General features: G+C 52.4%; 2 protein-coding genes across 4 annotated transcripts in view; both read right to left on the bottom strand.

The window, feature by feature from the left end:
* Positions 1-633: 633 nt before the first annotated feature.
* On the bottom strand, positions 634-6,628 carry LOC103669699 (osteoclast stimulatory transmembrane protein). Its single transcript, XM_008698037.2, has 3 exons — positions 6,418-6,628; positions 2,823-3,825; positions 634-1,504 (listed from the first exon to the last, which is right to left on the bottom strand). The coding sequence occupies exons 1-3, from the start codon at positions 6,459-6,461 to the stop codon at positions 1,106-1,108; spliced, it is 1,446 nt and encodes a 481-aa protein (XP_008696259.2). The 5' UTR covers positions 6,462-6,628; the 3' UTR covers positions 634-1,105.
* A 6,549-nt stretch (positions 6,629-13,177) lies between these two features.
* SLC13A3 (solute carrier family 13 member 3) overlaps positions 13,178-21,482 on the bottom strand; it is a 44,516-nt gene continuing 36,211 nt past the window's right edge. For all 3 annotated transcript variants that reach the window (XM_040638422.1, XM_040638421.1, XM_040638420.1), the window contains 3 exons: positions 19,161-19,322; positions 16,562-16,699; positions 13,178-13,377 (listed from right to left, as the gene is read on the bottom strand). In XM_040638422.1, coding sequence (XP_040494356.1) covers positions 13,201-13,377; positions 16,562-16,699; positions 19,161-19,322 — 477 coding nt within the window. In that variant the 3' untranslated portion in view covers positions 13,178-13,200. The remainder of the gene's footprint in view (positions 13,378-16,561; positions 16,700-19,160; positions 19,323-21,482) is intronic.

The raw sequence follows: 21,482 nt of genomic DNA on the forward strand, positions 1-21,482 counted from the left end.
ACTAGCACCTGCAGAAGCTATACTGTTCCAGAACCCAGGGGCATCTACAGCCACCTTGAGGGACCACCCAGCCAGACAGGAGCTGTGGCTGCCTGTAATGGAATGTGGCCTCTGCCAAGTAGCCCAGAGGGCTGCAGGAACAAATACCCTGACATCTCTCTCCTCTCCTACTTTGGATCACCGGCCAATGCCTCCCACTGGCTGAGCCCAGCTAGAAGTCAGAGGCCAGGGGAGACAGGATGATACAATTCACAGAGGTATGAATTCCTGGGAAAAAGAAGGGCAGAGAATGATCTTCAGGGAACAACAGGGAACACCAAACCCACAGGGCAGACAGCTGGGGTTTTACTAGAACTTTGATTGGGGATGCAATTGCCAGATAAAACATGGATTACTCAGTTCCATTTGAATTTCAGATAAGCAACAAATACAGGTTTAGAATAAGTATGTTTAGTATAAGAATGTCTCAAGGACGTACTTAGACTAAACCCATATTTGTTATTTATCTGAAATGAAATTTACATGGAACCGGGTGTCATGGATTTTTATTTGCTAAACCCTGCCAACCGGCATGGGAAATCCCCAGAGGAATTTGAAACAAAAGAGTAACATAATCTAATTTGGGATTTAATAAATACTTCGTTTATAAAATCAAAAAATTTTAGATGGCTAAATCTAAGAGGATTCAGGGGACATATAAATAAGTTTCAGGAGCATTTAGATACATTCACCACGTGACGTTTCCATTTATCAGGGAAAGCAGTGGATGCAGATGAGAGCCCGGGCTGACCCCCAACTGGCCTGGAGAAACCTCGAGTTGTCTCTGCATTTTCTTGTCTTCACTGTGCCGAGGTCTTTACTGCTTCCTGAAGCCTTTTATGCTCAAGATTGCATTCCTTCCTTCCCACATCCCCACGTGGAAAGTAGGTCGCATGTGTTGTTACTGTGCAAGGCGTAGAAACTGAGGCTCAGAGAAGTGAAGCAATCTATCCAAGGTCACACAGTAAGGCAGCAGGAAGACCAAGGTCTGTGCGGCTCCCAAGCTCTTTCCCCTCTGCCCTACAGCTCTCTGTTCTTTCCAGTGGCCAGCGTGCTGTAGGCCTGTCTACCTATGCTGGGTGGATGCTGGCAGACCTGGGTCTTGAGAGCAGGAAGGAGGCCCCATGGGAAGCCTCTGGCCTCCGTGCCTGTCGTATCTGTGTTGAAGCCGGGCGTGAAGGTGGTGGACCCTCCTTGCCTCCTGGGTGGAGAAGAAGGAAGCAGCGATGGTGTGTCGCAGGCGCTGGGCGTAGGTCTCCAGCAGGACGGTGGCGCAAGCTGCCAGTTGCAGGGCCCCGGCAGCCAGGGGGGCGGCGGTGTGGGGGTGCCGGGCGGGCAGCAGCGGGCAGCCCGGGGAGATGAAGCGGAGCTCCCACTGGAAGGTGTTGTGAGCCGAGAGGAAGGGGCTCTCCGGAGGCGGCTGGTTGAAGAGGAAGGGGACAAAGCCCAGGACTGTGTATGTAGCCTTCAAAGAGGAGACAAAGGCTAAGTCAACAGACAGACATTCCAGCCAGTCCCTGTTCCCCACCACTCACGGCCGCTTGCCCTCCTCTGCAAGATGGGCACAGAAGTAACCCAGCCTCCTGCCTCCTGGGCACTGAGGGGTATCAAATGACATCAGGAGTCTGAGCATGCTTTTTGACAATAAAAAGCACTGTACAAATGCTATTTTTATTATTATGTTTGGCAGAGAATGCTTTAGAGAACACAAATGGGTGCTACGGGCATTTACTCTTTGCTAAGCCCTTAGTGAAGCCTTTAGATGTCTTTTTCATCAGACACGCATGATCCTCTGAGGTTGAGCCCAGAATGAGCCTCATTGAAAAGATGCAAAGCCTAAGGTCACACAATGATGTGGCCAGCCGTGGGGGTGGGGGGTGGGGGTGGGGGGTGTCTGTCCCAGCCAAGGCGGGTCCCAACATCCTGCTCCTAAGAATTAGCCTCTCCAATTCCCTTGGGGTACACAGGAACAGGTGTAGGGACACATGGAGGTCAGAGGTGAACCATTTAAACTTTGGAGCCAGACTTCTTAGTTGGGTCCTGGTTCTGCCCAGGGCCTACTTCTCTTCCGGGTTCAGTGCAGGGGGCTCACGGAGGTATTTTATTCTCTTTTAAAATCAGAATAAATAAACGAGCTTTTAAGTTGAGGAATACGTTTCACTTCACAGATCATACCGTCCCTGATGCAGCCATCAACTTCATTTGAGCAGCCACGGACCAATACCTCAACAAATGACATGGCTCTGTTCTAATACAACGTAGTTTACCAAACCAGGAAGCCCGCAGGGTGTGGCCCCGGGGCACAGTTGGCAAACTCCTGATCTAGCTCATTCGTAAGCCCTCCTCCAGTCTGATACACACAGCTGTGAGCTGTTCACGATAGCCGCTACTGATTGGACCTCTCCTGTGGGGCATGGAGCTCCCTGGGTCCTTTTACAGAGAACCACACGTTAAGACTCACAATAACCCGGCAGGGCGAGGAGCAAGGATCCAGTTTGTACAAGGGAGGAAAATGAGGCTAGGACATCTTGCCACTTAGGAAAAGAGTGACCTGGGGGGTCAAGTTATTTTCAAGTCGTTGGGTATCTGGAGCCTCACCTGCCATAGGGGTGAGAATAGAACCCACTACACCGGGCTGTGCTGGGAATCCAATGAGTCTGGGCCCCCCTAGTTTCTCCAAGGACTGGGACTTGAAGGCAAACAGAATTCAATCGCAAATCAAGTGGTTAACACCCCCGCCCCTTCCTACAAGGAAATGACTCTAGTCCCCTCACCGCACTTACATCATACTTGACCGTGAGCGTGATGGGCACGGCAGGCAGCTTCTGAGCCCAGTCCACGGCCGCCTGAGCCAGCAGAAAGGCCACGTGGTCTGTGGCCACCGTCACAGCTGTGGCCATCAGGAACAAGGCGAGCAGCCCCAGTCTCAGGAGGCAACTCAGCAGCTCCCCCTGGGACAGCCTCGGCCGGGTGGCCCAGAGCAGCCAGGCTGGTGGGGAGGCCACCAGGTGCGTGGCCCGGGCTTCCGCCAGCTGCCACGCCAGCTGCCGGGTCGCGTAGATATTGTCAAACCGCAGGTCGGTCAGGTAGCGATGGAGGTACCAGGCCGAGTCCACCAGGAGGCCCAGCATAAAGAGCCCTGCCACCACCTGCTGGGTCCCTAGCACGGCCGCCCGGGCCAGGGACTCCAGGCCAGAGAAGTCCTCCAGCACCTGCTGGGTGACGTTGAGCATGTGCAGCTGGAACGCAGAGCCATTGCCCTGGGCCTGCAGCGTCAAGCCCTGGCTCCCTGCGTGACCAGCAGGGCCCAGAGCCCTGGACGCCGTGTGCAGCTGGTGAGTGGTGTTGAGCAGACTCTCCAGGGAGCCCTCTGTGACACATCTCAGCACCTGACCCGCGGCACCCATGTTGGCCAAGACATTGGGCACCACGGCGACGCCCAGGGTGGCAGTACTCCAGGAGAGGAGCAGGCGGCGGCCCTGCTCCGTGCCCAGGGTAGGGACGCTCAGAGCAAACAGGCAGCGGGCAGGGGGCACCAGGCCCAGCACCAGGAAGACCAGGAGGCCCCAGACAGTGGCCGCTGTGGCAGAGGGTCCCAGAGGGTAGAGCAGCGAGGACACCAGCCAGTGGTATGTCAGACCTGCGGCGGCGACAGCCAGGGAACCACACAGGAGGAGCTGGGTCAGCAGCTGGCCACAGCTGGTTGGGACAGGCTGAGAGAAGGCAAGCCAGGTGGCCCGCAGGGGGCCGAGGGCTTTGCCCAGCCCCAATCCCCAGAACGTCCACCTGCACGTAAGGAAAAAGGGGGGGGGCTCTTTCAGGAGGATGAGGGGTTGGATGTCAGCCCAATGCCCCTGAGCCACAAAACCCTTCAATTGCAAACAGGCTGCACCCCTTTAGCCACACGGGTGGGCACTCTTCCCCGTGACTCACCCCAAACCCACAGGACCCAAGCGGAACGAATCAGAGGCTGCCCTAGGATGACCCTTACTGGGCTCTTCAGGGAACAGCCCAGTTCCCGGGGATGTGAGCATGGATGTCTGGGCTGCCTGCATCCATAATTCCAGGTTTGCAGGGGTGCCTCGCCCCGGGGAGGGCAAGAGTCGTGGAGAGAGAAGCACAGATGAGAGAGAATTGGGGAGAGAGAGAGAGAGACACTGTTTGCCCTAAATGCACAGTCTTGGCTGGCTTCCTGTGTGACTCTGGACATCCCTTCTCTATAGACCTCAGGGTCTCCTCTATGATTTGGAGGCGTGGGGAGTGGACCCACTGACCACTCAGGAGCTTTTCTACTCTGTTGTCCTTACATGCATTAAGCAACTATGATAGGCTCACCAGTGGAGAGACAGGAATGAAGGAATCCGACAAGAATCCAGGCCCTCCCGCAGCCTGCATTCGAGAGTGATGGCAGAGGAATCCGTGAGAAGAGGCTGGGTTCTGGACACAGTCTGCTGGAGGGGCCAACACGATAGGCAGTCTGATTGGCCGTGAGAGTGAGAGGAAGAGGGAGGTCAAGGATGACCTTGAGGTTTGGTGTCCGAACCACTGAAAACACCCAGGTGTCGTCCAAGGTGGGAAATTAATGACACGTAAAATCACGGAGGTATAGATGACATTGAAAGCCGTGGGGCAGGAGGAGACTCCTCGGGACAGTGTGCTGGTGGGGAGGAGAGACTCGAGGACTGAGCCCTCGTCTCAGGGTGGGAGGCAAGAAGGCGGCTGGGAAAGCCGAGCCAGTACAGTGTTCCAACAAGGGGGGAGAGACCACGTCAAGTGCTGCTGATGGGTCCACGAGGCTGCGGACTGAGCAAGGACCGTTGGATTTGCCTACATGGAGGTCCCCGGTGACTGCCCAAGGGTAGCGTGGTGGCACCGTGGGCCAAAACCTAACTAGAGGGGACCCGGGAAAGCCCGAAAGGAGTCGAACATGAGATATGAGTGTGCAGAGTCATGTTTGTAGTAAAGGGGCGCAGACAGGGTGCCAAGGCCACTGGTGGGGGTGGGACCAAGCTGGGAGAGACTCCAACAGGTTTGCAGATGGGAGAGCCCATCAAGAGGGGGGCGTGGACGAAGGGGAGGCCCCCTGGAGTGATCTTCTTAGTGGTGGCAGCTGGTAAGATGGACAGCACAAAAGGAGGGGCAGGTGATGGGCAAAATGTGGGCGTCTACGTCTCAGTTCCTCTGACGCACAACAGAGCAGTGGTTAAGGGCACAGCCTCCAGACGGCCTGGGTTCAAATGCCCGCTTCAGCACTCACCATCTGTGTGACCTTGGTCAAGATTCTTAATCTCTCAGTGCCTCAGTTTTCTCATTTCTATGACATGTAACTCATGTCTGTAACATGGGGGGATAGAATTAGCACCTCGTAGGGTCACTCTGTGTCTGGGACAGAGTAAGGAGCAGGTCACCTGTTCTCTGTCACGCAAGCATCAATGCCACCAGGGGAGGGACTTGGTCTCTTGTGCTCACTCATGTGGCCCAATTGCCTGGAACAGTGTCTGGCACGTAGCTCCCTAAATATTTGTAGGCTGTCGTAGGATTACTTCTGTTTGCTCGGGGTGGCAGGAAAGCGAGGTCAGCGTTGACGGAGAGTGTGTTGGAGGAGGCAGTGGAAGCTGGAAGAGGAAGGAGAGGGTGGAAAGAGTTGTGCCGGAGGTTGTGAGAGCCAATGAACCAGGGCAATGCTCTCCAAGTTGGGCAGCACCAAGGGCCCACTCGTGGTCAGAGATGATGAATTACGGCCTTTCTGGCCCCTGAGGCCATTTTCGTTGAGGACTAAACCTCCTCCTTTTGTATAATAAGTATTCAGGACATGGTAGCCCTTAAAAGAATAGTGAATAATACAAGCGATAGGGGAAGGGAAGCCAGCTGTAAGTCATGCCGGGAAGCCAAGGCGTGGGGGAGTGTCGGGAATGATGTGGAAATCAGCTGCCATCTGTTGCCAGGGTGGCAAGCCCTGTGTGTGCATTTTCTCGTTCAATTCTTTTTTTTTTTTTTAAGATTTTGTTTGTTAGAGAGAGAGAACACACGTGCACAAGCAGGAGTGGCAGGCAGAGGCAGAGGGAGAAGCAGGCTCCCCGGTGAGCAAGCAGCCTCATGCGGAACTCGATCCCAGGACCCCGGGATCATGACCTGAGCCCAAGGCAGATGCTTCACCGACTGAGCCACCCAGGCACCCCTCAATTCTTACAACTATCTTGTAGACATTATTACTAGTCTTATTCACAGATGGGAAAACTGAGGCTCACAGAAGTGGAGTTTACCCAAGGTCACGCAGCTGGGGAACGGCAGAGCTTGAGGCTAAGCTCATACCCATCGTGCCAGACCACTGACCGTTTTCTTGCCTGTAGTCCCAGTGTCCAGGGTCTGCAGACCTACCCGGTCCTGGCGAGGTGTGCAGCTGTCTCCCACAGGGCCCTCATGCTCCCTGAATAGCCGCGGATCTGGATCGGGGCAGGCAGGCTCAGGCAGTGATGGCAGGTGGAGAGGAAGTGGGGGTAACTGTATTCTCCAGAACTTGGGGAAAACCCTGTTGCTTCTGCTTTTTGGTCCTTAATTAAGCCCTCCTAGTGGCTTTGTTCCGCTCAGGCCCGGGCCCACCTCCCAGGGGGTTGGGCAAGCTGCCTCATCCTCTTCCCACAGGCAGGGGTGGGTGGAAGGTGTGGGAGGCAAGAACATTCTCCAAGCAGTTATCTGTGATCCTGAAAGCAGGAAGGTAGAACTGCCCCCATTTCACTGAGGAAATTTCACTCAGTTTTGAGGCCCAGAGAAGCCATCCCGCTCATTAGTGGTAGTGCCAGGACTAGAACTCGGCTTGGCTTCCCCTTGCTCCCCCTCCACAGTTGTGTGCCCCAAGAGGGACCTGATCCCCCACTCTGAGCGGTGGGAACCCACAAGAGACAATTGGACCTCTGCTGAGACTCTCTTTGAAGCGGAGTGGCTCAGGTCCCCTCTCCAGCTGGCTTTCTGTCTCTAGCTCTGTCCCTCCCTGCCCGTGTGACCTTGAGCAGGTGACCCCACCAGTTTCCTCCTTTTAAAAGAGCGGAATGATAGGGGCGCCTGGGTGGCGCAGTCGTTAAGCATCTGCCTTTGGCTCAGGGCGTGATCCCAGCGTTCTGGGATCGAGCCCCACGTCAGGCTCTTCAGCTGGGAGCCTGCTTCTTCCTCCCCCACTCCTCCTGCTTGTGTTCCCTCTCTTGCTGGCTGTCTCTCTCTCTGTCAAATAAATAAATAAATAAAATCTTTAAAAAAAAAAGAGTGGCATGATAATAACAGTTAACATTTACGGAGCACTGGCTAAGTATCAGACACGCTTCTCAATAGTTCTTTTCGAGTTCCCTGAATGCTTATTTCCAAACACCGTTTGTGGTAGGTACTGTTATTTTCATTCTTCAGTTCAGAAAAGTGAGACCCAGAGAATTAAGTCCCTTCACCAAGCCACTCAGCTAGTAAGAGGAAGAGCCGTGATTTATAGCCGATGGTCCTGTTCCAGAGTCTACTGGTCAGCCACTGGGCTCTACGGGTGTGGAGGGAAGGGTTCCCAAGACTCGTGTTACCTTCAGATGCATCTGGCACTGCAAACAGTAGGCACTTAATAAGTGTGAGGTCCCTGCGTGCGCACTCTGCTGCAGTCATCACCCGGCAGCTACACCGCTGGGCTGATTGGAAAGCCAATCCCTCTCTGGAAGGAGATGCTTCGCCCCCAGCATCTCTGTGCTCTGCCTCCTCCGGGAGCCCTCCGCTGTGCCCCCAGCCCTCTACCCTGCAGGATGGATGGCCCAGGGAGAAAGGGCACACCTAGGTGGTGTTCCAGACTCCCCCTCCTTTTCCCTTATAAAGACATGTTGCCTGGGTCACTTGCTCAGGCCTGAAGGAGGGTGTTCTGTGGCCCAGACAGCGGAAGTGACATTATCATGGTCACACAATCCAATGAGACACCTGTGGCCCTCAGAGGGCCTGACACGCTTCCCAGATCACAAGCCCCCCCAGGAAGCCAGGCCAGGCACCACGTCTGCAGAGAACCGAGCACCCAGAGCAGACGGGAGCAGGAAACCCCGGGCGCCTGCAGAGGCCGCCCGTTAAGGCAAGGCTTAAAGCACGTGGGATGGAGACAGCGTGGACGGCCGCGTGCAGACCGTCTCGAAAAGGAGGGCTCCTACTCCGCTCCGGTGGAGGGTTGAAGTCCCTTGAAAAGAGGTCCAACATCACCAGATTTTCCAGTTTTTCCAAAGATGCCGGTCATTCCCTTTTTTATATAAAAGTCTCCAAGTTTTTAAAGCCAGCATTTAAAAAAGGCCTTTGTGCAGGCCCGTCTTACCAAGGCTGTGGGCCCGAGCCGGCTCGGGGGCCGCCGACCAGGTGCAGGGGGCCGTCTAGCTGTCCCTCTGAACTGCGGGGGCCCGGGGGGCTGGGGGTAGTAAGTAGATCCGTACGTGAACGCCAGCTGTGCCGCTCACTGTGCTGTGTGACCTTGGACAAGACACCGTCCTTCTCTGAACTTGTGTGGACTCTGCTCTCATGAGAATACTAACACCTACTTCCTAGGATTGTTTGAGGATTTAATAGAATAATGTATGTAGAGCACCCAGTCAGTAGATAACATGTTCCTGCCCCACTTTCTCCCACCTGGGCCGACAGCTCTATCTAGGTGAGTCCCAGCTCTGCTCAGACCTGATCATACAGGCTTCTACGATGCCCACTGGGCCAGATCGCGCGCCAGGGTCCCCATGCCATAGGGAACTTTAGGGCATTGTGCCGGTCAGACAGGAGTGGGCCTGGCAGGACCCACATTTGCCTAGTTTCTGTACTGGCCCCAGGGAGCCGATTGGTTAAGGACTATGGTGGTCATTTCCTGAAGGCCTCTGGTGAATGTGTAAGATTTGGGAGTTTGGTGGCATAGGGTGGGAAGTGGCAGAAGATATTTTTGGCTTTTTTACTTCTGCCTACATAAAGCTGGCTTGGCTCCAAGTCCCACAACGTCCGGAAGGGTCTTCTGAATCATCCAAAATAGAATCAGCTTTTTGAGGGGAATTTCTGGGTGGAGGAATCAGAACCATAAGACAGTATAGGAAGAGGAAGTGGTAAGCCTTCAGATCTAGAATCCGCATCGGAGGTCCATAGAATATTGGAGTCATTGAATTTTATAGCCCGTTGGCATACTGTTGCCACACATCCACTCAGCCTGAGAATACGGAGAGGTGGCTAAAATCTTACCAAGATATAATGCTATCCAACAGAAACAGAATACGAGCCATGTATGTATGTAAAAATTCTCTAGGAGCCACATAAAAAGTGAAATTTATTTTAATAAAATTTTTATTCGACTTTCAATAAAAGTTTTATTCAACCTAATATATCCTAAACATTATCCTCTCAAAATGTAATCAATATAAAATTTATTAAGGGGATATATTATCTTCATTTTTTGTACTCAGTTTTAAAAACCTGGTGTTTTTAAAATGAAGAGAATCAGTGTAAGGCATTAAGGAGGGGTAGGGGCTGTGGCAAACAAGAGAGTTCGCCTATCAGTTCGAATTTTCCCTCCACCAGTACTCAACTCCAAACAATTGTTGCCAGGTGGTGATAGGGTCCCATGTTGCCAGACCTCCTGGTCTTTTCTTTTCTAAGAGAAGCACAAATCTAGGTTTTAATGTAAAATTTTCTGAATTTATGTCTAAAATGTTAGCAATCAATTAATAGTTTAAAACTCATGAAAGGTGGCCCCAAAAGCCTGACTGTGGACTGGAAGCAGACCTGGGGACCACTAGATGACAAGCTCCAACTTGGTCTAAACCTTCCCTGCCATGTTTTCTCAGCTTGCCCCTCCAGACCCAGTCTCCACTCTTCTCCTCCTTGCCCCAAGCCCTGGGGTTAGACCTGGACGGGCAGCCTCCAAGGACTTTCCTGCATTCTGGCTTCTGTGGGTGTGATGGTTCGCTTTCTGTGTCAACATGGCTGGGCCGCAGCCTCCAGCTATTTGGTCAAACATTATTCTGGATGTTTCTGTGAGGGTGTTTTTGGATGAGATTTACATTTAGATTAATGGAGTTTGAGTGAATCAGATTGCTGCCTCCTGATGTGGTGGGCCTCATCCAATCAGTTGAAGGTCCGAATAGCAAAGCTCCTGCTGGTCAGGTCCACTGTCAGGTTCAGAGGTCTGGACTAGACTCTCTGAAGGCTCCACAGTCATTGCAGACATTGAAGCTCCAGCTAAACTCCCCGCTGAGTGACCTCGGCCACACCATGTAGAACAGAGACAAAGCCAGCCCTGCAGAGCTCTGTCTAAATGCAGAAACACGGCGCACCTGGGTGGCTCAGTAGGCAAAGCATCTGACTCTTGATTTCAGTTCAGGTCATGATCTCGGGGTCGTGAGATCAAGCACTGCAGCCGGCTCTGCACTGGGTGTGGCCCCTGCATAAGATTCTCTCTTCCCCTCCTCACTCTCCCCCTGCAGCCTCTCTCCTGCTCAAAGTCTTTCTCTCTCTCTCTTAAAAAAAAAAAAAATGCAGAAACATAAGCCAGTAAGTTGCTGTGTTCTAGGGCCTGAGTTTAGGGTGGTGTGTTATATGGGCACAGTAACTAAACCAGGTGTTCTGCTGTGTGTTTGTTCTTTCTGATTTCTGGATGTTCCTCTTGTATTCCAGACAGGAGTCTCGTGTGTATTTCCAATGATCCTGTAACCACCCCTGCCACCCACCTTCCTCCCATGCTGCCATGAGCGCATGACTGACTCCTTCCAGTCTCAGTCTAATGGCACCTCCTCAGGGAAGTCCTCCCTGATCACCCTGGCTGAAACAGCTTCTGAGTCAGTTCATCACGTTGTCCAGTTTCATCTTCTCCCTTGCCCATATCATGACCCAGAGTCATTTATTTGTTTACCTGCCCACTGCCTGTTTCCTCTGCTAGCATGTAAGTTCCATGTGGATGGGGACAGTGAATGAGCACATAATCAGGTTTTAAATAAATATTGTTGAATGAATAAATGGAAGAAGGAGTGAGCAAAGAAATGAATAGGACAGACCGCGGATCAGAGGGCAAGGCTGCTTTCTTATAAATTCTGGTATAGATTCATTAATCAAATATTTACTGAGCACCTGTTATGTGTCAGAAACCATTCTAGGTACCAGAGTTATGGCACTCAACAAAATAAAGTTCGTATTCTGATAAGTTGGTATTTTAGAGGGAGAGAAAGTTAATAAACAAGAAAATACATAATACAGTGGCCTGACTGAATCCTAAGAAGAAAAATAGAGCAGAGTAAGGAGACGGAGCATAATAAGAGCAAGATTTTACACCAGATGGTCAGGGAAGAGTCTCTGGGGAGGTGACATTTGAGCAGAGACCTGAATAAAGTGAGGAAACAAGCACATCATTGGAAGCAAAGTGTTCTTGGCAAAGGGAACAGCATGTGCAAAGGCCCTGAGGCAGGGCAGTTTAAGCACGTGGCTGGAGTGGAGAGGGGAGAGCAGTAAGGAAGTGAAGTCAGGGAGGTCTGTTCCGCAGAACCCCCAACTCAGGAACTTGGGGCTTTCAAGCTCTCTTATGCCCAGAAAGCAAATCATCTGTAGGCCCAGTGTTGATTAATGCTCTTTATTTTATAGCATTTTCAATCAGAAGTATTTGAAATCACGATTCATCTGGTTACAGGTCCCATGGGTTTCTCCGTGAATGGACTTCTCTGGTCCCCTGCTCTCCAGGAGTGCAGCTCCCAAATCCCACGGGCTGTAGACGTGACTGGATACTGAAGTTCTCATGCGGGAAGAGGTGGAGACCATCCCCCAACGTGGGGGCCTTTCCTCTCTCCTCCCTGCTGCTCCCAGGGAAACAGCCGTGACTCACTCATGCCGTACGGAGGACAAGTTCAGTCTCTGGGTGCTGCCGTCCCAGCCCACACTGCTCGGGGGACATCATCCCTCAGATGTGTAGGAAGGGGAGACACGAGGCTTCCGGACCCCCCATGGGCACCTTGTCCAGTGCCAGGCTAATGTGGGCCACTCATTCCACTTCCTGAGCGCCCGCTGGGCCTAACACTGTGCTGTTCACTGGGGATGCCTAGATGCTTCTGCTGGAAACAAGGAGGGGTCAGATCTAGGACAGCCCCCACCAGCCACTGGCTCAGGGGAAGTCTCGGTTGACCCCCTCTGTAGAAGAGGTTACGATGTTTTGCCTGCCTGAGAAATTTTACCCTGGCCTTTTATGAGCCCCCAATGTATCTTCTGACTTTTTTTTTTTTTTTTCATTCCTGAAAAATGTGGCCTTTGCTAATGAAACATGCTTACCCCTCGGGGTATGGGCAGGGAGGGGAGGACCAGCTGTCGCAATAAGCAGTAGCTGGCAGCCACAAAGTCCCCCGCTGGCTACACATCGGAGAGTCCTCGTTGGAAGGACAGTAGGGCCAGGGCTCGGCCTGACCCCAGAATGACAGTCAAACTGAATCAGATTAAAGAGGAACATCCTAAAAAGCGTGGGTAGAGATGTCAGGGTTTCTAGAACTCCCCTGGTGTGCTCAGGCACCCGGAAGTGCAGCGAGGAGGATCCGCACAGCCTCCTCGACCTCAGGAGGACACCTGTCCCTCCGCTGTCTCCAGGGACCGAAAGCATCCCCGGCTGTGGCGGCTGCGGTGTACCGGCAGGGGTCAGATTCAAACAACGGGCACAGACTGGGCAGGACATGCTGTGGCTGTGAACAGCTGGGACAGTGCAGCCCCAGAAGCCTCTCTGAGGAAGGCGACATCTAAAGGCAAGACGGTCTCTCCAGAGTGTAACCTAAAGTAGGCCCTGGGGGACATTAGCGGTGTCCGTGGGAATCAATGGCCCCTCCCATTCCAGCTGTGTAAGACAAATGCCGTTCCAGACGTGCTTCCTGCTGCTGAAATAGGGCTCCCTTGCACCCTAGCCATAGAACAGCTCAGAGCTAAAGGAGCTTGTTTCTCTGGCAGCAGATCTGGGAGATATCTGGGCCCTGACCTCCACGAAAGAGAAGGAGAGGGTGTCCTAGATAATGAGCCTGTGGGCCCAAGTGGACCACTGGAGGTCACCCTTGCTTTCTGCATACTGGATCACAGAAAAGAACTGCTCCATCATCCTGTAGAGTCCTAGCAGCAGGTGATGGCAGAAGCCTTCTGGGAGGGCCCAGCCCAGAGAGGGTCCCGGAGGGGGGCTCAAAGGGTCCGAAATGTGTCGTTGGCCAAGGCAGATGGCAGTGCTGTGATGTTGGCTGAGTGGATGTCGGCCCAGTCCGGGAAGGTGCCCAGCTGGAAGATGGTCTGTGCCCAAGTATTCATGGCCAGGCTGAGCAGCAGGACACCCAACAAGTTCATCAGGAGGCCTGTCCGCACCTGAAATGGAGCCCAGGTAAAGGGAGGGATCAGCTCAGTGTCCATCGTACAGATGGGAAAACCCACGCTCAGAGTCAGGAACTCACTCACTCACTCACGATCTCCCAGCCGGCAGTGACGGTGCCAGGACACGAGTCCAGGCTGGTAGATGCCCAAGACCCTTCCATCTTTATGCTAGCCTAGGCTGCCCCTCAGAGAGTTGCCAATGTCCGCATCTGCCGAGTGGTTTCCAGGGGCCCGGCGCTGTACCGTGCAGGTGTGCTAGGGATGTGTCATTCAACCCATCCCCATGACACCCTCCAAGGGTGATTTTTGTTACTTCCTCTTTACGGAAGAGGAAAACAAGGCTCAGAGAGGTTGGCTTACCCACATCACACAGCTTGAAAATAATCTGGTTTGATCAATAACACACGTACACACTCACACAGACACACACACTCACACCTATCCACACTCCATGCCTACTTAAGGCCGTACTGCTTTGTTTTGAAGAATTTGTCTTATGGAAATTTCAACCTTTTTTAAGTAGCTAAAACAAGTCTGCCTGTTTGCTTCTCTCCCCCCCCCCCCCCACTCCGCCGGGCTAACCCCTTGTGCATTCAGTCCAACTTTGGGCTGAAAATCTGTTTCTCCTCCAGGTTTTCTGGTTGTTGACCTCAGCACTGCTCAGCTGTGAACTGTGCAGGGAGAGAGGCGCTCTCTTCTCAACCCCCTTTTGAGTCTATTCCGCCTGAGAAAGTCTCCGTTTGGTGCTGTCGTGCCCTTAACACTCTCCCTTCCTTGCCAATGGCCCTCTTGAGAAAGTGGGGGCTCAGAACCTTCTCCAGGCGATTGTTTTCAGGGTGAATGTAATTCTTTTGCTTTTTTTTTTTTTTGTCTGTGTCTGTTTTTTTAGACTTACCTTCGATGGCATACAATACCAGTTTTCCATGGCCAGATGGGTCAGAAACTCTTCCCTTTAAATACTCTTGTTTAAGTGTTTTAAAAAATGTCGCGGATTTAGGAAAATTGTTACGTCAATATTGCCACGGATGGCTCACGGAAAGGACACCAGTCGTGAAGGGAGTACAACCAATGACAAGGGCCAACTGCGTGATGCTGGCCTGCCCCTCTGCTCGGGGTGGGGAGGGGTCAAGCCCTGGCCACTCTGGAGGTTCAGAAGGCGACTGGCCAAAGCTTTGGGGTGGCTGGGAGGAGGGCCGGGCTTCTGGGAGCCTGGCTCAAAATAGCTGCTTTAGGGGGGCGCCTGGGTGCCTCAGTCGGTTGAGTGCCTGCCTTCGGCTCAGGTCATGATCCCAGGGTCCTGGGATCAAGTCCTACATCGGGCTCCTTGCTCAGCGGGAAGCCTGCTTCTCCCTCTCCCTCTGCCTGCCGCTCCCCCTGCTTGTTCTCTCTCTCTCTCTCTCTGACAAATAAAATATTTTTTAAAATGCCTGCTTTGTCCCACGTTCGTTGTCACGTCAACTACCTACACCGTCACTCTCAGGAGCAGAGCCCGCAGATGGGCACGCACCAGACTGGCTCTGACACGTCTGCCCCTCTGTGCCCCCTTGGGCCCCCTTGGGCCCCCTTGTGCCCCTCGGCCTCTTCCCATCCCCACAATGTCTCTCCATTTCTCTCACTGTCTCCTTGTTCTCAGAACGGGCCAACGTCATGTCTGCGTCTCTGCCCTCTTGCTGCCTTCCCCGAGCCGGCCTCCCCGGTCCACACTCAGCCCCAGCCCCCAGCGATCCCCTCCACCCCCGCAGCCAAAGTGATCTGGGAAAGGCAGGAGTCAAACCCCGTCACTATGAAGTAGGGACGCTGCAGGGACTCTATTTTAGAAGGGCTCCGTCCTGGCTGTTTTCCTGCCAGGCCCCGTTTACTCCTGTTCTATACTTGACCTCTGAATAAGCCGAAGAAGCAAGTTCCCACTTCGAGGGGGAAGCAAGAAAGTGAATCATTCTCTGAGTTCTGTCCAAGCCCCCAAACACCTGATCACATTAAAGAAGAGCCAGATCCCAGGTACGTTCCAGGACAACAGCTTCCAACAAACCGCGGCTGAAGCTGGCATCCATACGCCCCCTCCAGTGATTTATGGAAAAGCGCTGACGGTTCACCTGACTCCCCTTTGATGGGACCTACCGTGGATTCCTAAAGGCACACGGACGTTCCCTAGACCCTTTTCCAAGGTAAACCCCTAACCCCAAGCAACGATGAGACTCATTCTCTCCTCTCTGAGTCTCCCAGACACTCCGTCCACTATCCTCTGTCTGTCACTCAATTTTTATTCAATAAACTCAGTTTTCACTGCCTCTGGCCCACATGTGATTTCTGTCCTCCGTGAAGCCAGGGACCCTCTTGGCTGGTCCTGTGGGACCTTCCCCTGGGTTCTCAGACCCAGCCTATCTGCTCAAATCCCTTTAAAGTCCTCCCACTGTGAGCCACATAATATCCCAAGTCTGTGCCCTGCTGCTCTGCAACCCCCCCCCCCCCCCCCCCCAGCCTCTGGCCTCATCCTTCCAACTCCGCTCCAGGCACACCAGCCTCCTCCTTCTCTCTCTGTTTGCTCTGTGACCTCCTTCTGTCACTCTTGCCCACCACCTCCCTCCCTTCCCCTCCGGGTTTAGCCTGGTTATCCTGCCAGAGGCTCTGTGCCTGGAGAGACCCGACCAGGAATTGGTTTAAGCACATCACCCTCTTCGGTTACACGGTTTAGGATTTGCCTTCCCTGAGTGCCCCCAGGCAGCCAGTGGAGGGGAAGTGGCAGCGGGAGGCAGGAGGAGGGAGGCAGGGGAGCGTGGGGAGAGGGAACACACTGGTGAATCTCCACCACCCTGGCTTCAGCCTCACCCCCAGGGTGCAGCCCGCTGCTCGGCTCTCCTACAGATTCCAGGCACGGAGCAGTTGGCTGAACGAGTAAGAAAAGAGAGCAGCACCCAGAGAGAGAAGGAAGTCCCTTGTCCCTGTAGCAGACTCTGGAAAGTCTTCACTAAGGCAATGTTTCCTGAAATTGTCTAAGCATAAGAATCACCCCAGAGTGTTTGCTAAAGGAACCTGGATATTCCTGCTGCCCCTGCAAATGACTTACTCGGAGACTGGGGGGAGTGGAGGAGCAGGAGTGGGGGGTCCCGTCCAGACGTCTTGCCCAGCACCTGCTGGCCACCCCCCTCTCAGGCCTCTGCTAGGACGAGCCCCGACTCACCATGTCTTTGACCAGCAAGTGTCCAGAGGCGAAGGCAATGGAGTTGGGGGGCGTCGAGACGGGGAGCATGAAGGCATAGGAGCAGCCGACCGTGCCGGGGATCATCAGATACAGGGGGTGCACTCTCAGGCGGATGGCCTGGTCCGGGTGCAGGGGGACACCACGACAGGGAAACGGAAGCCACCACAACAGATGGAGATGGTTGAAAGCCACAACAGCAGACAGAGACAGAAAGAGACGCGATGACAGAGGCGTAGAGACAGAGATTGGCAGAGTGGCCGAGAACAATCGCAGCAGACGGGGAGACAGGTGTGGAGATACACAGAGAGACATACAGCCCGAAACGCAGATCCACAGGCGAACGCAGAGACAGACAAGAAGAGAACCCAAACCAAGGGACACATGGAAAAGACATTCCCAAGGTTAGTGACATTCGGGGGCCGCAAGCTTGGGCCGGGGAGATTTTTCTAGAACACACCGTCCCCAGCCTGAGAGTGCATCATCATACCTGCAGGACTTGCTAAAACACAGCTTGCTGGCCCTACTTCATCCAGAGTTTCTGATTCAGCAGGTCTGGGGTGGCCCCAGGAGCCTGCATTCCTCACAAGTTCCCAGCTGAGGCTGATGCTGAGAATCACGGCTCAGACACACCCAGTTCCCTGCCTGGTCCTTCCCTCAGCCAAACTGTCCCCACAGCCAGTCCCTGGGCACCTTTAGCTGGGGCCTCACCAGATTTCAGAGACACAGAGAGTTTGAGATCATATCTATTGAGAAGCATTTCCCAGTTTCTAAGACTGTGTGAATCAAATGCGTCTCTGTGTTGGCCTCATTCAGTGGGCTGGTTGGTCACCTTTCTCAAATGATGTACTCATCTACAATTCCTGTTGGTCTCCTCTCTGCTATTGTATTTAAGATAGGACATTTTTTGGCCCCTCTAGGAATTTTGATAACCCAAAGCATATCCATTTTCTCAAAGAGAGCTAAACTTACCCCCGACATGTAACACGTTTTGGTTTTGACAACAAGCACCATTTAGACCACTGTGTCATCCACTAGTGTCTTCTCCAGCAAAGGTTGCCCCAACAGACCTGGCTGGGTCCACGCTTCTCCTCCCCTTCACCTCACAGCGCCCCCATCTCTCTCAATCATCTGCTCCCTCAGATCTGGGGAAGGGTGTGATTCAATCAAATCACACTTGGCAAAGCTGGGGGACCCCCGCCCCCCACTACTGATGGGGGTGTAAAATGGCGTGCCCGCTTTGCCTAGATCTAACAGAATTATAAGGGGCACATGCCCCTCAATCCGGGGTCTCATCGAGGCGTGTAGCTAGCGGGAAGCAGGGGTGCACAGACAAGGAAAGGTCCAGGAGGCATGGCTGGATCACGGCAAAGGCTGGAAACGATTTACTGTCTCTCAGTGGAGATCTTAAATAGACCCACCGCTATCTGCTGGTAACAGAATATCCTCTAGTCACTGAAAAAGGATAAAGTACATCTCTGTGTGCTAACACCGTGTGATCGCCATTACAAATTCATGCAAAACTAAGCCAACTAAAACCAAAACCAAAGTGGCTCAGGTCAGTGTGCCTGGTATATTACTGTTGACAAAGCGTGTAGTTGCCTCACTGATTTAATGGGATCAGTTCTGGATTCTATTGAGATAACCACATGGCTTGGTCTTCTTTAATCTATTTAAATACAGAACGCTGCTGATCGCTTCTAGTGTTAATTGGGTTTGAAATTCCGAATACAAATTCTATTTGATCATGATATATTGTTCTTTTCTCATGATCTTAGATTTATGTTGCTGTTTGCATCTTTGTTTACATGTGAGATTGAGTTGTGACTCCCCCCCTCCCTTTGCTGTCCTTCTTTGGTTTTAGTGTCTGGGTTTTGCTCACCTTATTCCTGGATTGAATGGCTTTCTCCAACTTTCTGTGCTCTGAAATAGCGTGAATAAGGTGGGAGCTAGCTGGTCTTTGAAGGTTTGCCGACCCTCCGAGGACTGGCTGGTGGCTTTTAGGGTGGTGGTTCTCCACAGGGGGGGATTTTGTCCCCCCCCCCCGCCCTGTGGACATTTGGCAATGTCTGGAGACATTTTTGAGTGTCACGATTTAGGGCGGTGCTACTGGGACCTAGGGGATAGAGGCCAGGGATGTTGCTGAACACTGTACAACGTACGGGACAGCCCCCCACACAACAGATAATTCTTTGGCCTCAAATGCCAACAGTGCTGAGAAACCCTTCTTCAGAGGGAGCTTAGCACTTCGCCTACCACAACGATTTCTTCTGTGGTTATTCGTCTACTCAGACTTCCTACTTCGTCTTAATCCACATTTGAAAATTTACATTTTCCCAGAAAAGTCTCCAAAGGAAGAAAATTTGGTACCTTTTGAAAGTATTTACTCTGCGTATTTCTTAAAGAAGAAAAAAAAGATATCGGTATAAAAAAAAAAATCAGGGTCTGACAGTTTCAGGCATTTTGGAAGAGAACAAAGGCACCTGTAGCCGGATGGAGCTCCTCCCGGCAGCGGAGAGATTTCTGAAGCCCCGCCCCCGGCCCCGCCCCCGGCCCGCCCCTCCGGCCCCAGGACTCTCACCAGCTCCGCCAGCACCGGCAGGAAGATGATGATCGTGGCCGTGTTGCTGGCAAACTCGGTGAAGAAGGCGATGACGACAGTGATGAGCAGCACAGCCAGCGCGGGGGGCACGCTCTCCAGGGGGTGCAGCTGCCCACCGATCCACGCGGACAGCCCCGACTCCTGCGGTGGGGGGGGAGGGGAGCCTCTGTTCACACCCCCGCCCAGCTCTGGCTGCCGTCCCCCAGGGCTGGGTCTAGGAAGAGGTTAGTATGAACCACCGTGATGAGGACTGTGACCACCACGCTCCTTCACCGACGGGGAGACTGAGGCTCAGGGAGGGTAAGTGACAGGTCCAAGGCCACACATTCCAGCCCACTGGCATCAGCGTCTCTGCTTCTTGAACGGCTCTCTACTCCAGCTCTGTAGGCCCAGGACCCAAACCCCTGGATCCCCAAATAATGCATTTGGCTCTAGCACCTCTAAGTTCCAACTTGAGTGAGAGAGGAAAACTGGACCCTCTGTGGATGGTGATGAATGACAAAAATATTAACACAATTATGTATACAAAGTATTCATTAGTAATCTGATCATTATTATATAATAATATATACAAGATATACTATATATCATCCATAAAGACTGTATCAGATATGTTAGATACAGCACTAGCCAAATGACTCAATAATAAAGACATTTGTGAGTAATGATAAGGATAATTATTACAATAACACAACATTGTATTATCACTCATTTCATCATAAGAATCATCAGCCCTGGGGCGCCTGGGTGGCACAGCGGTTTAGCGTCTGCCTTCGGCTCAGGGCGTGATCCCGGCGTTCTGGGATCGAGCCCCACATCAGGCTCCTCTGCTATGAGCCTGCTTCTTCCTCTCCCACTCCCCCTGCTTGTGTTCCCTCTCTCGCTGGCTGTCTCTATCTCTGTCGAATAAATAAATAAAATCTTAAAAAAAAAAAAAAAAGAATCATCAGCCCTGAGGCTTTACAGGTTGCCTGGCACCTGCACACATTACCTCCTCAACCCCTCCCAGCCTTTCTGGAAGGCAGACATTTGTCTCTGTGTTACGGAGGAGGAAACTGAGCCTGGCAAAGTTTTTGTGACTTGCCTGGGCTCCCCAAAAGTAATAACCTGAGATGTATTTCACACTCAGGGCCACGTACTTCTTCTTTTCTTTTAAGATTTATTTAATTATTTATTTGAGAGAGAGAGAAAGAGCAAGCATGGGCAGGAGGAGGGGGAGAGGCAGAGGGAGAAGCAGATTCCCTGCTGAGCGTGGAGCTGACTCGGGGGCTTGATCCCAGGACCACAGGATCATGACCTGAGCCAAAGGCAGACACTTAACTAACTGAGCCACCCAGGCGCCCAGTGCTATGTACTTCTATAAGCAAAAATGGTCCTGCAAGCTCCCTATCACTTGGGCACCATCCTCTGGACGCACCAGTCTGTCATTAATAAGGGCGATGCCCAGAGCCGACAGCAGCCCTCCAGGACAGAGAAAGGACAGGTTAGATCATCCCCTCCCTGGCTCCAGACTCCACCCCGCCATCCGGGTAGCAGAATTAGCTCCATGCTCTCTCTACTGACTTCTCCAGCAGTTACTCTACATAGGAGTATTTAAATACTTAATCAAATGTGTGCTTACCATAGTCCTTTTAACAACCCAGTATCCTTTGATACCAATACACTTGGGTTTTTCAAAGAAACTTCATACATTTCTTTTATGTCTGATAGAGAACTTACTGCTTATCTAGAACTTAAAATTTCTTAATGGATTCTAGAACACAGCATACTGTTTTTCCATAAATAAAATACTATGCCTGTGCCCAGAATTTGACATAAAAGTTAGCTTCAAGGAGCGAATAATAAATGCTTCAAGATATTTTTCCCCAGGAGAGTCTTTTTAAAATTTAGATGCTTCTTTTACATCCACACTGTTTGTCTGATAGCCTAGAAATGATGGCACATGGCAGAGTCAAGGCCCCAGCCCTTCCCCAGCGAGAGAACCCTTCAAGGGGAAAACGGGGCCACTGGTTTTTCCCAGAGGCCACAGCTCTGGCTAAGAGACTGATGGCAGTTGTGTGCGATTTAAGGGAGAGAGGCTGGAGAGAGGGAATATTAATGACTTGGATGAATGAGAAGCCAAGAGCTCCCCTGTGGCCGGGCCTCTGGGTGGCGGGCTTCCAACCAACATCCCAGCACACTCAGGTCCTTGGCTCAGCTTCTGCAACCAGAGGGAGGTCTGGTGGCTTCAGGATAGTGAAGCCCCTGCTCTCTGGGGATCTCCTGGGGGACTCCAAAAGGCTTCACCTGCCCTTTCCCATT

The sequence above is a fragment of the Ursus maritimus genome, unplaced genomic scaffold, assembly GCF_017311325.1.
Source record: "Ursus maritimus isolate PB19 unplaced genomic scaffold, ASM1731132v1 scaffold_22, whole genome shotgun sequence".
NCBI classification, from domain to species: Eukaryota; Metazoa; Chordata; class Mammalia; order Carnivora; family Ursidae; genus Ursus; species Ursus maritimus.